Source organism: Fundulus heteroclitus, unplaced genomic scaffold (assembly GCF_011125445.2).
Source record: "Fundulus heteroclitus isolate FHET01 unplaced genomic scaffold, MU-UCD_Fhet_4.1 scaffold_41, whole genome shotgun sequence".
Taxonomy (NCBI): domain Eukaryota; kingdom Metazoa; phylum Chordata; class Actinopteri; order Cyprinodontiformes; family Fundulidae; genus Fundulus; species Fundulus heteroclitus.
The window spans coordinates 686,005-703,455 of NW_023396824.1; the positions used below are offsets into that span (position 1 = coordinate 686,005).

Consider the following 17,451-nt stretch of genomic DNA (forward strand, 5'->3'; position numbering starts at 1 on the left):
TGGGACCAGCTAACCTGGTCAGGGACATCAGCCTCAGTTTGTTCCCACCTGCAGATGGAGCTCATGCATGAAGTATCTCCAGACCCAATTACTGCATCTGAAGATTCTCCAGAGGCCCGGCTAGAGGTTCTGTCCAGTAACCCAGAGCTTCTCAAAGGGCGGTACTGTATGAGAACCACAGGTGGAAGGTTCTGCAGACAGTCTAAGGGTTCTGCGGGTCCCCTGTCAGTGTTCTGGTCCATGCAGCCTTTACAGGTTATGGTTCTGTGTATGAATACTTCTGGGCCAGACTGGGTCGGCCGTCCAAGGAGACCCACGGGCCTAGAACCAGGAGAAGGAACCATCAGCGTTTCGGAGACCCCACCTGGCATCAGGGGAACCAGGTTTGCTGTTGTATCGGGTCAGTACCGCTGGTGTAGTCCGATTCGTTCCCTGTAAACCCATTCACCGAGCGGTTCTGGTACCGTTCTGCCTGATTCTTTCCCAGTGAACCGATCCACCGAGCGGTTCTGGTACCGTTCTGCCTGGTATAGTCTGGTTCTTTCCCCGTGAACCCATTCACTGAGCGGTTCTGTTTGGGTCAGAACCTGTTGTTTGTGCCTGCAGCCTGACATTAACCCTGAGGTTAGGACTAATGCCAGGTCTGGCTGTGGTTCTGGACTCTGAGCTGCTGCCGTAATGCCAGGTGTGCTGTGGTTCTGTTCGACCCGTGTCATTAAGCGGAGCAACAACAGAACTACAAGCCGTCTGTTATTAGCTCTGTGTCCCGGTGCTGCTCGCTCTGACTCACTCCTGTTTTCCTCTTTGTCCCAGACGCAACAAAGTCAGCCGAGGTAGGAAAGCTCTGTCTGTCTGGACCGGGTCGTAACCGGGTCGTAACCGGGTCGTAACCGGGCCGGACTTCATTCCTGACCGAAGCGGAAACAGGAAGGTTCTGTTGTAGAAAACCCGTCAGAGTTCAGTCGTCTGCAGAGACCTGAGCAAACCGACCGTCTGGGACCAGCAACTTCTGAAGCTGAAACTTTGGGCCGGTTCTGGACTTCATCTGGAGTTCTGTTTCAGTCTCGAAACGTTCTGGTTCTGAAGGTAAAGGAAAATTTTTATTCATTCAGACTTGGACCTCTGGTTCTGGTGAATTTAGTATTTTATTAAAGATGGGTTTGGGTTTCGGAAGAAGAACCTTTTGATCCATTTTGGATCAGAACCGGTCTTTAAAGACTTTCCGATCCATTTTCCAGTTAATCCAGAAAGTTTTTGATGAACCCAGAGAACAAAGCAGCGGTTCTGGAGAATCTGGAGGAACCACAGAAAATGTGGTTTTGGACCTCAGAGCAGGAGAACTTTAAAGGTGGAACCAGAACATCTGGTTCTGGACCAGAGGAACCTTTCTAACACTGTTAGAAGCACTGGTCCAGGTCCGGTGTCTCACTGCAGGAACTGGAACTGGTCCCAGAACTTCTATCTGTCTCTGCGGGGTCCAGTTGGTCTCCGTTTGGACTTTCCCAGTCAGACCAGAACCATAAATGATTGAGTTAAAAGTTTATGTGACAGTTGGAAGCAGCATGTGAAACCAGAACCAACTGGTCCAACAGAACCCAGGACAACCTGTCAGGAAGTTTAATGATCTCCCTGGTTCCATCAGAACTTGAGCTCTGGTCCAAACAGAACCTCAGAACCAGCCGTAAACACCTGTTTCTCCTCCTGCGTCATGTTTATCTGAGGCCCCGCCTCCTCCTCCTGCAGGTGATGACGTCACGCTGCACGTAATTACATGATGCAGAACCTTTGTGATGAGATCAGCCTGACCAGGTTCTGCCTGGTTTCTGTAGAACCGGGTTCCTCCTCAGCTCTGCTCTGATGGGGAACCACCTCCGGGTCAGAACTCCAGGCGGTTCTCTCAGGTCCAAACCGTCTCTCTGTGTTTCAGATGATGGACCCAGAAGCCACGAAGCGCTACGTTCGGCCCATAGAGGACGGGCAGCACCAGAACCCAGCCCAGGTAAACCCCGTGTAGCTCCGCCCACCACCTTACCTGCTGCCGGACAGGTGTGTTATGCTTCAAAGATGAAGGGATCCAGGCCGCCTGACCCAGAGCTGCAGAACCGGAACCGTTTCTGTGAGATTCTGGTCCTGCTGCAGCATTTGGAGCAGATGGACTCAGGATGATTAACAGAAATCATCTTCAAGTTTTCACATCCATAAAAATAAGTTCTGAACTCCCAGCCGGGTCCAGTTACTCAGACTTTTTTTTTTTTTATCAAATAACCTTTATTAGAATATTCTTTATCATATACAAAAATAAATAAGCACAACTTTCAGTGAACAATCGCCAGGGGTTAGAACAAATATAACAATAATACATGAAAATAAATAATATATATATATATATATATATATATATATATATATATATATATATATATATATATATATATATATATATATATACATATATAAAAAACAATGTGTGTATTCTGGAGCATGTAACAAAAGTAATTTCCCCCTGGGATCATTAAAGTAAGTCTGAGTCTGAGTCTGAGCAGCATGTAATGGGATTATATAAATACTTTGAATTTAGAGCATAAAGATAAAGTTCTAATAGCTTTTTTGTTATTGGGGGAGGACAATGTAGAAAAATAAGTTGTTGCTTCCTCTAAGAAAGAGATATATGAGGGTTTAGTCCCAGCCACTCAGCACCAGCCTGGTTAGTCAGTGACGTCAGCCACGGGGTTTGTCCAGCAGGTGGCGCCTGCGCACTGGGTTCCAGTTCATCAACTGCATGTTGGGAGTAAACTACAACTTTTAATATGTTTAAAGGATGCGTGATAATAAAAACATTGAAATAATTTTTTATTCAGGAAAATTGTTTATTTTTGTCTCCAGAAAGTGAATAAGAATCAGGTTTGATCTAAGAGCAGAGAGAAAACTCACCAGTTGGTTCATATTTAATCAGAATCAGCCACTAGATAAAATAAAGCCTTAAAAGGTCAGAGCGTTTGCTAACCGGCTGCATTTAGCCGATCTGACCTCGGACAGACCTGAGTAATTGATGTGTATTTCAGTGACCAGCTCATAATGACCTGGATTTTAGTTTCCTCCATAAAAACGCGTTCCTGCTCTGAATCTGCAGCTTTCTGTCTTCTATCCCGTCTCCAGGTCAAACCCTAACCTAAGAATCAGGCACCTAAGGCCCCCATAAAACAATTAAAGCCAGTCTGCCGCTGCGCCTGGAGCTATTTAAGGACTCCAGGTGTCAAGGTGACAGCTTGGCCTCTGCTGCAGACAGATAAGACAGGCAGGAGACAGGCAGCTTTGGCTTCACCACAAAGGGCAAAGGTCACCTCCTTACCGGCTATCTGTGTGTCTGGTGCAGAGCCGGAGTAAAATCCAGGACCCCCAGGAGGAGAGAGAGATCACCGTTCTGCCGGCCAGGAGGACGGACGCAGCTGAGGACATGGACAAGGTGAGCAGACACCTGGACTCTCACTTTAAAGCCGGTTTGGGACTGAGGCTGAGGACAGGTGAGATCTGCAGTCAGGTGTGATGATTCAGCTCTAAACTAAGTCAAATGGTGTCAAGTTTCACCTCAGAGCTGGACCCATCAGGTCTGACCTCATGGACAGAGGAACTCCAAACCACCAGCAGCTTAGATCTTCTGGGTTCTGCTTCTCTGGATCCAACATTCTAGCTTGCTCACAAAATGTTCATGTTCCATAATGCTTCAAACTATTTAACTGGGACCTTTTCTGAAAACAGTAAAGTCATGTATTATAATAGATTTATATACATTTTCATTTATAAAGCTTTCCTCAGTCTCTGAGACATCTGGAAGTTATTTAAGCCAAAAAAGAACATCAGATTATGTCCATACCCTGGATTGTCCCTGTTTGTCTTCAGATGAAGATGTCAGACTTGTCTTTGTCCTGCTGTTCAACATGTACCAACCTGAGGGATCGATGTCCACGACCAAAGGGACTCATCAACCTGCTCCTTACAAAAGGTAGCAAACACCCGACACCAACCCCTAAATCAGGAACCACTGACAGATCTGCACGAAAACACAATGTAGGACCCATTGTATGACTCACTGCATGACTCACTGTAGGACCCACTGTAGGACCCACTGTAGGACTCACTGTATGACTCACTGTAGGACCCATTGTAGAACACGCTGTAGGACTCACTGTAGGACACGCTGTAGGACTCACTATAGGACCCACTGTAGGACCCACTGTAGGACTCACTGTAGGACACACTGTAGGACCCATTGTAGAACACGCTGTATGACTCACTGTAGGACTCACTGTAGGACACACTGTAGGACACACCGTAGGACCCACCGTCGGACTCACTGTAGGACTCACTGTAGGACTCACTGTAGGACCCGCTGTATGACTCACTGTATGACTCATTGTAGGACACACTGTAGGACACGCTGTAGGACCCACTGTATGACTCACTGTAGGACACACTGTAGGACACACTGTAGGACACACTGTAGGACCCACTGTATGACTCACTGTAGGACACACTGTAGGACTCACCGTAGGACCCACCGTCGGACTCACTGTAGGACTCACTGTAGGACCCACTGTAGGACACACTGTATGACTCACCGTAGGACCCACCGTCGGACTCACTGTAGGACCCACTGTATGACTCACTGTAGGACACACTGTAGGACCCACCGTAGGACCCACCGTCGGACTCACTGTAGGACTCACTGTAGGACCCACTGTAGGACTCACTGTATGACTCACTGTAGGACCCATTGTAGAACACGCTGTAGGACTCACTGTAGGACATGCTGTAGGACACACTGTAGGACACACTGTAGGACCCACTGTATGACTCACTGTAGGACACACTGTAGGACTCACCGTAGGACCCACCGTCGGACTCACTGTAGGACTCACTGTAGGACCCACTGTAGGACACACTGTAGGACACACTGTAGGACCCACTGTATGACTCACTGTAGGACCCATTGTAGAACACGCTGTAGGACTCACTGTAGGACATGCTGTAGGACACACTGTAGGACACACTGTAGGACCCACTGTATGACTCACTGTAGGACACACTGTAGGACTCACCGTAGGACCCACCGTCGGACTCACTGTAGGACTCACTGTAGGACCCACTGTAGGACCCACTGTATGACTCACCGTAGGACCCACCGTCGGACTCACTGTAGGACCCACTGTATGACTCACTGTAGGACACACTGTAGGACACACCGTAGGACCCACCGTCGGACTCACTGTAGGACTCACTGTAGGACCCACTGTAGGACTCACTGTAGGACACACTGTACGACACACCGTAGGACCCACCGTCGGACTCACTGTAGGACTCACTGTAGGACCCACTGTAGGACACACTGTATGACTCACCGTAGGACCCACCGTCGGACTCACTGTAGGACCCACTGTATGACTCACTGTAGGACACACTGTAGGACACACCGTAGGACCCACCGTCGGACTCACTGTAGGACTCACTGTAGAACCCACTGTAGGACTCACTGTATGACTCACTGTAGGACCCATTGTAGAACACGCTGTAGGACTCACTGTAGGACACGCTGTAGGACTCACTATAGGACCCACTGTAGGACCCACTGTAGGACTCACTGTAGGACACACTGTAGGACCCATTGTAGAACACGCTGTATGACTCACTGTAGGACTCACTGTAGGACACACTGTAGGACACACCGTAGGACCCACCGTCGGACTCACTGTAGGACTCACTGTAGGACCCGCTGTATGACTCACTGTATGACTCATTGTAGGACACACTGTAGGACACGCTGTAGGACCCACTGTATGACTCACTGTAGGACACACTGTAGGACACACTGTAGGACACACTGTAGGACCCACTGTATGACTCACTGTAGGACACACTGTAGGACTCACCGTAGGACCCACCGTCGGACTCACTGTAGGACCCACTGTATGACTCACTGTAGGACACACTGTAGGACACACCGTAGGACCCATAGTCGGACTCACTCTAGGACTCACTGTAGGACCCACTGTAGGACACACTGTATGACTCACTGTAGGACACACTGTAGGACTCACTGTAGGACCCACTGTAGGACTCACTGTAGGACACACTGTAGGACTCACCGTAGAACCCACCGTCGGACTCACTGTAGGACCCACTGTATGACTCACTGTAGGACACACTGTAGGACACACCGTAGGACCCACCGTCGGACTCACTGTAGGACTCACTGTAGGACCCACTGTAGGAAACAATGTATGACTCACTGTAGGACACACTGTAGGACCCACTGTATGACTCACTGTAGGACACACTGTAGGACACACCGTAGGACCCACCGTCGGACTCACTGTAGGACTCACTGTAGGACACACTGTAGGACCCACTGTAGGACACACTGTAGGACACACTGTAGGACCCACTGTATGACTCACTGTAGGACACACTGTAGGACACACCGTAGGACCCACCGTCGGACTCACTGTAGGACTCACTGTAGGACACACTGTAGGACCCACTGTAGGACACACTGTAGGACACACCGTAGGACCAACCGTCGGACTCACTGTAGGACTCACTGTAGGATCCACTGTAGGACACACTGTAGGACCCACCGTAGGACCCACCGTCGGACTCACTGTAGGACCCACTGTAGGACCCACTGTAGGACATGCTGTAGGACCCACTGTAGGACCCACTGTAGGACCCACTGTAGGACCCACTGTAGGACCCACTGTAGGACACACCGTAGGACCAACCGTCGGACTCACTGTAGGACTCACTGTAGGACACACTGTAGGACACACTGTAGGACCCACTGTATGACTCACTGTAGGACACACTGTAGGACACACTGTAGGACCCACTGTATGACTCACTGTAGGACACACTGTAGGACTCACCGTAGGACCCACCGTCGGACTCACTGTAGGACTCACTGTAGGACCCACTGTAGGACACACTGTATGACTCACTGTAGGACACACTGTATGACTCACTGTAGGACACACTGTAGGACACACTGTAGGACCCACCGTCGGACTCACTGTAGGACTCACTGTAGGACACACTGTAGGACCCACTGTAGGACTCATTGTAGGACCCACTGTAGGACACACTGTAGGACACACCGTAGGACCAACCGTCGGACTCACTGTAGGACTCACTGTAGGACCCACCGTAGGACCCACCGTCGGACTCACTGTAGGACTCACTGTAGGACACACTGTAGGACCCACTGTAGGACTCACTGTAGGACCCACTGTAGGACACACTGTAGGACACACCGTAGGACCAACCGTCGGACTCACTGTAGGACTCACTGTAGGACCCACTGTAGGACACACTGTAGGACCCACCGTAGGACCCACCGTCGGACTCACTGTAGGACCCACTGTAGGACCCACTGTAGGACACGCTGTAGGACCCACTGTAGGACCCACTGTAGGACTCACTGTAGGACCCACTGTAGGACACACTGTAGGACACACCGTAGGACCCACCGTCGGACTCACTGTAGGACTCACTGTAGGACCCACCGTCGGATTCACTGTAGGACTCACTGTAGGACTCACTGTATGACTCACTGCATGACTCACTGTAGGACCCACTGTAGGACCCACTGTAGGACTCACTGTATGACTCACTGTAGGACCCATTGTAGAACACGCTGTAGGACTCACTGTAGGACACGCTGTAGGACTCACTGTAGGACACACCGTAGGACCCACCGTCGGACTCACTGTAGGACTCACTGTAGGACTCACTGTAGGACCCACTGTAGGACACACTGTATGACTCACTGTAGGACACACTGTAGGACACGCTGTAGGACCCACTGTATGACTCACTGTAGGACACACTGTAGGACCCACTGTATGACTCACTGTAGGACACACTGTAGGACACACCGTAGGACCCACCGTAGGACCCACCGTCGGACTCACTGTAGGACCCACTGTATGACTCACTGTAGGACACACTGTAGGACTCACTGTAGGACTCACTGTAGGACCCACTGTAGGACACACTGTATGACTCACTGTAGGACACACTGTAGGACACACTGTATGACTCACTGTGGGACACACTGTAGGACACACCGTAGGACCCACCGTCGGACTCACTGTAGGACTCACTGTAGGACACACTGTAGGACCCACTGTAGGACTCACTGTAGGACACACTGTAGGACACACCGTAGGACCAACCGTCGGACTCACTGTAGGACTCACTGTAGGACCCACTGTAGGACCCACTGTAGGACATGCTGTAGGACCCACTGTAGGACCCACTGTAGGACACGCTGTAGGACCCACTGTATGACTCACTGTATGACCCACTGTAGGACTCACTGTAGGACTCACTGTAGGACTCACTGTAGGACCCACTGTAGGACCCACTGTAGGACACACTGTAGGACCAACTGTCGGACCAACCGTCGGACTCACTGTAGGACTCACTGTAGGACCCACTGTAGGACCCACTGTAGGACACGCTGTAGGACCCACTGTAGGACTCACTGTATGACTCACTGTAGGACCCACTGTAGGACACACCGTAGGACCCACTGTAGGACTCACTGTAGGACTCACTGTAGGACACACCGTAGGACCAACCGTCGGACTCACTGTAGGACTCACTGTAGGACCCACTGTAGGACTCACTGTAGGACCCACTGTAGGACCCACTGTAGGACTCACTGTAGGACCCACTGTAGGACCCACTGTAGGACACAACGTAGGACCCACTGTAGGACTCACTGTAGGAGTCACTGAAGGGCCCACTGTGGAATACACCATAGGACCCACTGTAGGACACATCGTAGGACCCACTGTAGGACTCCCTGTAGGACACACTGTAGGACTCACTGTACCCACTGTAGGACTCACTGTAGGACTCGTTGTAGGACTCACTGTAGTACACACCATAGGACCAACTGTGGGACTCAATGTAGGACTCACTGTAGGACTCACCGTAGGACATCACTGTAGGACACACCATAGGACCAACTGTGGGAGCACGGACACTGGCACTATGTGAGCATGTCAGAAGATAAGGTGATTCTCCTGGAGCTGGAGCCACAGAGGGAGGTTTGAGCAGGAACAAAACTCGGTTGTGATTGTCAAAAATGTTCCAGGCCTACAGAGCTCCCACAGAGAATGATTTTTATCCTCATTTTTGTGAATACATGAATGAATACTACTGCCAGGAGGGAAGGACCATTATAACCAGGATAACAAGAAGTGTTTCTGAACAGGAGTACCAACTACAGCTTTAAAACCATTTAAAGCTGATTTTACATGTGACAGTGTTCCTTGAGCATGGCGCCTTGTTAAATGTCATAAATGTCATGTTATGTTGATTCAATAGAAACATGGCACATGTTGTGAATGGCTTTAAACCTACATGATCTTTGCCCGCAGCGTGTCTGTTTGCTCTGCTGTTCGGGACGGTCTGGTCCATCACCGGACAGGAATGTCTACCTGGAGGGAATCTGTTTGGGATCGTCATCCTCTTCATCTGCTCTGTTCTGGGAGGGAAGCTGCTGGGAATGATCCAGCTACCGAACCTTCCTCCCTTCCCTCCACTGCTGGGTAAACGCCACCAAGTCCTTCTCTGTCACCAGCTGCTCCCTCCAGGCCCAGCGGCACCAACCTGAGTGTCTGTGTGTGTTTTTCCAGGAATGCTGCTGGCCGGTCTGCTGCTGCGTAACGTTCCCTACGTCACCAACGCTGTCTTCATCAACACTCACTGGTCAGCAGCTCTGAGGAACATCGCCCTGTCCATCATCCTGACCAGGGCCGGACTGGGCCTAGATCCCTCGGTACGGACGTGACAGAACCTCGCTGCCCAGGGTCCAAACGTTCTGGTTCACCCTCTCAGGTTTCAGGTTGTGTGTCTCTGCAGGCGCTGCGGCGGCTCAAAGCGGTGTGTGTTCGTGTGGCGGTGGGTCCCTGCATGGTGGAGGCCTGCATCATTGCTGTGGTTTCTCACTTCCTGCTGAGCCTGCCCTGGGTCTGGGGCTTCATCCTGGGGTAAAACGGGAACACGGCCATACTCCGGCAGCTGTCTGTAAAACCTGCAGAACTGAACCCTGTGTTTCTGTAGCTTCGTTCTGGCGGCGGTGTCTCCAGCTGTGGTTGTTCCTTCGATGCTGCTCCTGCAGAGGGAAGGATACGGAGTGGAGAAGGTACTGTAATGATGCTGTAGTCTGCCTGAAAACACATGAACAGAACCGAACTGTACCAGAACCCTTCTAACTAGGTTTCATGATCTAAGAAGTCCTACTGGGTTATATGTGGCAACTAGTATCCCAAAAACATCTTTGTTTCCTCCTTAGTTATTAAACCTCTACTAAATCTCTTGATATCAATGATATCAACCAACTAAGTCTGTACAATATCCCACATTATTTTAAAATGTCCCCTTCAACAACAATAATCCGTCCAGAAGGTGACAAAGAACAGGCAGATCTATCTAGAGCCCGTCTGGTCTGACGTGTTTCTAACAAACCTTCTGAACTTCCAACAGCTCTAAAAGCTCTCTGAGTTGTGTCTCCTACCAAACCCGGTGAGTTTCCACTAAAACCACATAAAGCAGCTGCTCTTTGAACCCTTGGCCAGGCTGAACACCTCCAGGAGCTGCATCAGCCACGTGAGACACCTCTGAAACCTGCAGCCAGGTGTCAGAAACAGCAGAAAGCGTTCCCCCTAAAACCACGGAAACCGCCTGAAGGCTGTTGAACCGTCCGCTGAGATCTCTAGATCTGCTTCTGCTGGTTTAATTAGCTGAACAGGAACCAGTAGAACCTGAAGACAGCATCAGACGTCCTTAACGAACCAACAATGAGCTTGCCTTCCTTTCAGGGAATCCCTACACTGCTCATGGCTGCAGGGAGTTTTGACGATATTCTGGCCATAACAGGATTCTCCACCTGCCTGGGCATCGCCTTCTCCACAGGTCAGCCATGTTTCCTTCAATGTCCTGGACACTTACACCATTTTCTTTAAAGGTGTTGCTCTGGTTCTCCAGGTTCTACCTGGATGAACATCCTCAAAGGTCTGCTGGAGGTGGTGGGTGGGGTCCTGGCCGGCCTGATCCTGGGTCTCTTCCTCTGCCTCTTCCCGAGCAATGACCAGGTTTGACTCCGTCATCATCCGCAGTGATCAGAACTGACCAGGAAAGAGTCTCTGAAGGTGTCCTGTCGCTCTGCAGGAGGACCTGGTGCTGAGGAGGACACTCATGTTGCTGGGTCTGTCCATATTTTCGGTCTTCTTCAGCCATGTTGTTGGTTTTGCTGGAGCCGGGGGTCTCTGTACGTTGGTGCTGTCCTTCCTGGCCGCCCTGGGCTGGAAGGCAGAGAAGGTGATTCATCTCCAGTTTTAGCTTCCTTCTGTCTCACACCACACATTATGTCCTGACGGTACCTTCTGGTAACCTTCAACCCACCCTGGAGTCGAGGTCATTTATCTGGAGACCATGGGAATGACATCATGGACGTGTCTCCTACACATCAGACCTGCTTCTGTTTAGCTCCTGACCACACCCACATCCAGCCACAGGCCTTCAAACCTCCCTCAGGTCCCTGTAGGACCAAGGCTCACAGGTATACTGTCTCCAGGCTCCAGTGGCAGCCATGGTGGGTCAATCCTGGGACGTTTTCCAGCCTCTCCTGTTTGGTCTGATTGGAGCTGAGATCCGCATCGCGTTCCTGAGCCCCAGCACCGTGGGTAAGAACCTCCCAGTCAGAACCTCAGGGTTATGTATGTAATGCTGCTGAACTCCTGTTGGCTGGTGCGTCTCCTCAGGTCTGGGCATGGCCTGCATTCTCATCGGTCTGGTGATCCGTCTCCTCGTCACCTTCCTGCTGGTTCATCTCGGAGGTTTCACCCTGAAGGAGAAGCTCTTCATCGCGGTGGCCTGGCTGCCTAAAGCTACAGTGCAGGTCTGTTGATGTCCCTGACTGACGGACGCTTCGTACGGACCACCTAGGTTCCCTCGATCTCCCCTCAGGTCTGCTGGAGCAAACAGTGGGTGGAGAACCGCTGGTCCAGAGGGTATTTAGAGTCGGGTTCAAAGGTCATAACCCTCATAGATAATCATGTTCCACCTGTGATGTCGTTAGATGACCAAAGTCTCCAATAAACCCGCAGGAAGACGTAGTTGGTAGTTATATAGTCACTATGTCTGGTAATATCTGCCAGGTGTGACTTTGGCAGCAGCGACATCAGAGGGAAACCACGGTCAGATTTCCACAGATCTCCTGTTAGAGCAGCAGAACATCCCATTAAAGGCGTTTATCCTAGAAACACCGCAGAGACAAAAGGTTCTCAGCAGCTTATCACAACCACTGAAGGTCCTTTAATCCCATGGAAAGGAGAACCCGTTAGTGGTCCCTCAGAACCACGGCGGGCCAGAACCCTGGAGTTCTGACCCACAGTGGTCCCTCAGAACCACGCCGGGCCAGAACCCTGGAGTTCTGACCCACACGGCGAGGCTCTGTCCAGGACCTTCCCGCTCGGTTCCTTAACGTCTCTGTCCTCCTCCAGGCGGCGATCGGCTCCAAGGCGCTGGACATGGCGAGGGAGGAGGGCGACGAGACCCTGATCAAGTTTGGGCTGGACGTGCTAACGCTAGCCGTGCTAGCCATTCTGACCACCGCGCCCATCGGAGCGCTGGGAATCGGACTGGCGGGACCGCGGCTCCTGGCCCGACTCGTCAAAGGTTAGCACGCCGTCTGGAGTTTAGCTCCGAACCCAAAGGCTGGTCCGGTCCCTTAGAGACCGGTTCTGAAAACACCTTCAGGATGAGGTTGGCTTTTATTCACCTAGCGCCAGTCAGTTAGCGGTTCTCTTTGAGTCCGGTCCAGAACCAGAACCAGAACCAACCGGTCACTGCTCTGATCCTCCGTCTGAGACGTTTCTACATTTTCTGTGACCCAGCAGGTGAGACGGAGACAGAAGCCCCGCCCACCAGTCCCAGTGGACCCGCTGAAGGAAAGAACCACGTGATCACTGAGAGCAAAGTGTAGCGGTTCTGATGGACCCACCGGACCAGCCTTCAGAACCGGCGCCAGCTGCACACAGCACACTCTCCTGTTTGTGTATTTTGGACGTTAGAATATAGAATAAAGTTTTTCCACAGCTGACATGTTAGAAAAGACAAAATATGCAGATAGATTTCTGGTAAAGGGACGAACCGCACAGCTTCAGGTTTCCTGCTGTGTTTGAGATTTATTGTTTTACTTAAAAATCAGTAAAATGTTTATTATTTTACATAGAAATCAGTAAAATTGTTATTGTTTTACATAAAAAATCAGTAAAACTTTTACTGTTTTACATAAAAATCAGTAAAATATTTAATATTTTACAGAAAAACCAGTAAAACTTTTACTGGTTTACATATAAATCAGTAAAATTGTTATTGTTTTACAGAAAAACCAGTAAAAGTTTTATTGTTGAACATAAAAATCTGTAAAATATTCATTATTTTACAGAAAAAACAGTAATTATTTTACAGTTTTACATAGAAATCAGTAAAAGTTTTATTGTTTTACAAAAAAACCAGTAAATGTTTTACTGTTTAACATAAAAATCAGTAAATGATTTATTACTTTATAGAAAAAAGAGTAAAAGTTGTACTGTTTTGCATAAAATTGTATTCTGTTATCAGTAAAAAGTTCCCGATCAGCTGACTCAGCACATTTAGGATTTAATATTGGGTGTTTTTCCTTTTTAAAGCTGATTATGTGTCCTCTGTGGACAAAAAGCCACCATGTTACAGATCAGAGGGTGGATGTTTTCTTTAAGGGAGACCAAAGGATGATGAAGGCGGTGCAGAGGGTGACCTACAGGAACCGTTTCTGGGTCAGTGGTTCCAGAACTGCTCCGTCCACCAAACCCACATTTTTCAGTCTAAACTCGTCTGCATTTAAGTCAGAGCGCTCTGGGAGTCAGGTCAGGTAGAGCAGCTGGTTACGCTCCTCTCTCAGCGCTGCAGACCTGTTTCCATGGTTACTGACGATGGCGGACGCTGGTCTGCTGGGTCGGCCATGTTTGTCAGGGACTCCAGGAGGTCTCCTGCTGTGAGGTGAGGAGCGCTGAGCGGCTTCCTGTGGGGCTCAGACTCAGTCGCTGCACATGCCGACCCGTTTGTTTCTGCCGGCCCGTTTGTTTCTGCCGACCCGTTTGTTCTGTCTCTGTCAGAAACTGTAATTCTGCTCATGTGACCACAGCTGGACCTTGTTGTGATGCTCCTCTGCTGCTGCAGCAATAAAAAGAGAAACCAAGCTGATCTGAGCAGAGTTTTCTTTACCGCCTGCTTAGTCTGATATTACTCAGTGAACTGTGGTCCCCCAGGTTCTGCACCTCCTCCTGACGACCGCACCGTCACCTCTAGACCATGAAGACTAGACCAGCTGGAGACGGACCTATCAGAAGCAGCCTCACACTGGAGCTGAGAAGCAACGAGGAGCCGTGGTGCAGCAGAGGGTTCTGCAGCCGGTATCTCCTCTCAGGGGGTTCTACAGCCTTTCACACCCTGAAACTGGACCAGAACATCTGACTATGTGCTCAGGCTGCTGGCCCACATGTGGCTGAGGCCCATACATGTAGGACTGATGGTCTGCTGCAGGCAGCTCAGCAGCTTCCTGTTTTTCAGTCAGATTTCCTCACATCTTCTACACGTCGGGTTTAACCTGATAAAGAACAGCAGCAGAACCGCTCAGAACCACCAGCCTTCAGCTTCTCTCACCGTTTCCTGTTTCTCTGTAACCACTTTCAACTCTGCCTTTGTTCCTCTCCCCACCCTGCAGAAGTTCAGAGAAACCACAGGCTCTCAGAAACCTGCAGATAAACATCTGAGCGCCCTCAGGGTTGCACAAGCTCAGATTCCTGGTCTGGTCTGGTGAAAGGCCGTCAGAGATCAGGCTGAATGTCCTCAGCTGAAGCTGGTCTGGACCTTAGCTTCAGACTCGGTGCTCTGCAGAGAGCTGACCAGGAGGAGCTGCTGTTCTCATCCACCCGCTGGTGACAAACCTCTACAGGGGTGGTGGTGGGGGGGGGGGGGGGGGGGGGGGGGTGATGGTGGTTAGTTAGGGTTACGACTCAGCAATAAACCGTCACATGCCTGCTGCTCATTTTTAGGTCTGCTCGATCCGCTCCAAGTTCCTTCAGCCAAGATTTGTGAAATTCTTATTTTTGTAGATAAATCACAGCATTTTATTCACGCCACCATTTTCTTATTTTTGTGGCCTAGTTTGTCTTTGAGGGACATCTGTGGCTCTAAACTGCCGGGGGCGGGCCTTTGATTGACAGGAGCGATAAAGGAATCTGATTGGATGAAGAGTGAGAAGAAAAGCTCTGATTGGCCACAGGTGGCCATGGTTCCTTTAATCAGTATGTGTATATATTTAATATTTACACATACTGTGTATATATTTGATGCACCTCGTCCTACTTGACTCCTCCTTCCTATGACTACTCCAATGTGAGATCAATAAAGCCTAGCTTATCTTATCTTATCTCATCTTATCTTATCTTTTCTTGCGAAGCTCTGATTGGCCACAGGTGGCCATGGCTCCTTTAATTAGAGACCAGCATGAAGTCAGATGGAGGCCAAACGGTGACACAGACACCAGTCGTGAGGGATCGAGTGTCAGAGAGTAAAAAGCCGGTCCAGAGATCAGTACCAACCAGAGACAGGAACTGAGGTTCAGTCAGAACATCCTGACAGAACCAGGAGTCTTCAGCCACAGCAGACGTCCATCAGGGTCTGAATAGAGCAGTCAGTGAGGAAGGAGGCAGGAAAGGAGCCTGGATGCTTCCTCCTGTGGCTACTTTAGCCTAGGAACCCCTCTGTGTCCCTTACCGGTGCTAAGGAGCTCTAAGGTATCCCAGAATCCTTTGCGTGGCATGACATATCAGCACAGCCGCCTGATGAAATCAACTAAAATGTCCAGAGAAGCAGCTCAGAGCAACCATGAGCAGAAGCTGAGGAGTAGAGCAGAATCAGGCCGGACATCTGACCTCAGTCAGAAGGTCGTCCACCACGTTCTGCTCCAGCAGATGTCTTCCTGGTGCTACCACCATGTTGGTCAGGGCAGGGCGTCAGGCCGGAGCAGACCCCGCAGGTTCACCTCTGACTTACAGACTGCTGGGACTTTGGTGTCACCGTCCTCCTGCCTGTATCCAGGTCCATTTTAATTACAGAGAACCTTTAGAAAACAACTAGTTTAAGCACAGAGCCGTGCAACCGAGAAGCGGTCAAACCAGGACAAAACAGACGGTTAAACAAAATGCTGGTAGAGTTATTTAATATTCAGTCAAATAACTCTCAGCTTGTCAGTTTGGCTTTAATATCAGGACAACAGCTCTAACGTTGTCCAACAGCAAACTCTTTAAATATAAGAACCTATAAACAGAAATAATTCAACTTCAAGTCAAACATATTTCAATCAACAACTAAGATATTTACACATAACTAAAACTCTTCAGCAAAATTAAAAGTATAGTGGTTGATTTTTTTCTTGGAAATGTAGGTAAGAAATGCTTAACTGCCTTCCTAAATAACTGGGCAAGACCGTCTTACCGCTCCCCAGGGGGTCACATAAAAAAGTCTCACAAATCCTCCCTGGTCTGATTTATTTCTACTGAGGCCTTCTTCTTCTTCTAATAGACATGAACACGGTTTGTTCTTGTGACTCTCAGCCATGTTCAAAGTCTACAGTCAGAGCAATGGAGCTGCAACAAACGGTAAACCCTGACGTTAACCGCTAAGCTAACTGCTAAGCTAACTGCTAAGCTAACTGCTAAGCTAACTGCTAAGCTAACCGCTAAGCTAACTGGCTATATAAACACTAGAAGTGTGCAACCAGCAAGCAGAAACTACCAAGGAACGAGCACACTGGTGTTATGTTAGCGTGTTAGAATGATGGTATGAGGGACAACCAATAGATAAGGAGCTGAAAAAGATTGTCCACCGTACCTTTAAGATGAAAAAAAAACAATGAACTATGTACACAAGCAAGGACAAAAGGACACAAATAGCCGATAACCAGTTTATTACCATTAACAAAGGTAACCTCTGCCTAGAAGTCCCCAAATACAGTTTGTAAAGTGTCCAACCAGACAGGGGAACCCTTTGGATCACTGCTACACCACAGTAAGCAGTGTCCATCACACCATGCCCTGCACTGCCCTGGGACACCCTGATCATGTTCTGGTCCACCTGATTCCTGCATACAGACCAATATTAGTGGTGAGTCCATCAAAGAAGAGGACCAGGGAGGCTGGTGAGGATCTGCAGGTCTGTTTAGACGTCTAGGACTGCTACCAACAACCTGGATGAGTTTAGAGGCTGAGACGTCCTACAACAGCTTCAACGATGTCCGTGACTAACCCCCACACACCAGAGTTAGACACGGACAAACCC

General features: G+C 49.6%; 2 protein-coding genes across 3 annotated transcripts in view; one reads left to right on the forward strand and one right to left on the reverse strand.

Annotated features, from left to right (window-relative positions):
* Nucleotides 1-17,451, reverse strand: part of LOC118560255 (protein NLRC3-like) — a 943,592-nt gene that overhangs the window by 534,115 nt on the left and 392,026 nt on the right. The gene's annotated exons all lie outside the window — the stretch shown is intronic.
* Nucleotides 874-13,137, forward strand: LOC105922086 (sodium/hydrogen exchanger 9B2). 2 transcript variants are annotated; one of them, XM_036131174.1, is made up of 15 exons: nt 874-1,086; nt 1,928-1,999; nt 3,374-3,463; nt 3,898-4,000; nt 9,444-9,614; nt 9,702-9,844; nt 9,928-10,055; nt 10,129-10,210; nt 10,887-10,980; nt 11,053-11,159; nt 11,236-11,385; nt 11,642-11,750; nt 11,829-11,965; nt 12,570-12,744; nt 12,963-13,137. In XM_036131174.1, exons 2-15 carry the CDS (start codon nt 1,928-1,930, stop codon nt 13,049-13,051), a joined length of 1,650 nt encoding a protein of 549 aa, XP_035987067.1. In that variant the 5' UTR covers nt 874-1,086; the 3' UTR covers nt 13,052-13,137. The 2 variants fall into 2 exon arrangements, with proteins under 2 accessions (XP_035987067.1, XP_035987068.1); XM_036131175.1 differs by having other exon boundaries at nt 12,966-13,137.

Bases quoted from the DNA above. Each gene is read 5' to 3' on its own strand.
- LOC105922086 (XM_036131174.1), top strand. From the start codon at position 1,928: ATGATGGACCCAGAAGCCACGAAGCGCTACGTTCGGCCCATAGAGGAC. The intron at 9,615-9,701 runs GTAAACGCCACC...GTGTTTTTCCAG, and splicing joins TCCCTTCCCTCCACTGCTGG to GAATGCTGCTGGCCGGTCTG. The intron at 12,745-12,962 runs GTTAGCACGCCG...TCTGTGACCCAG, and splicing joins CCTGGCCCGACTCGTCAAAG to CAGGTGAGACGGAGACAGAA.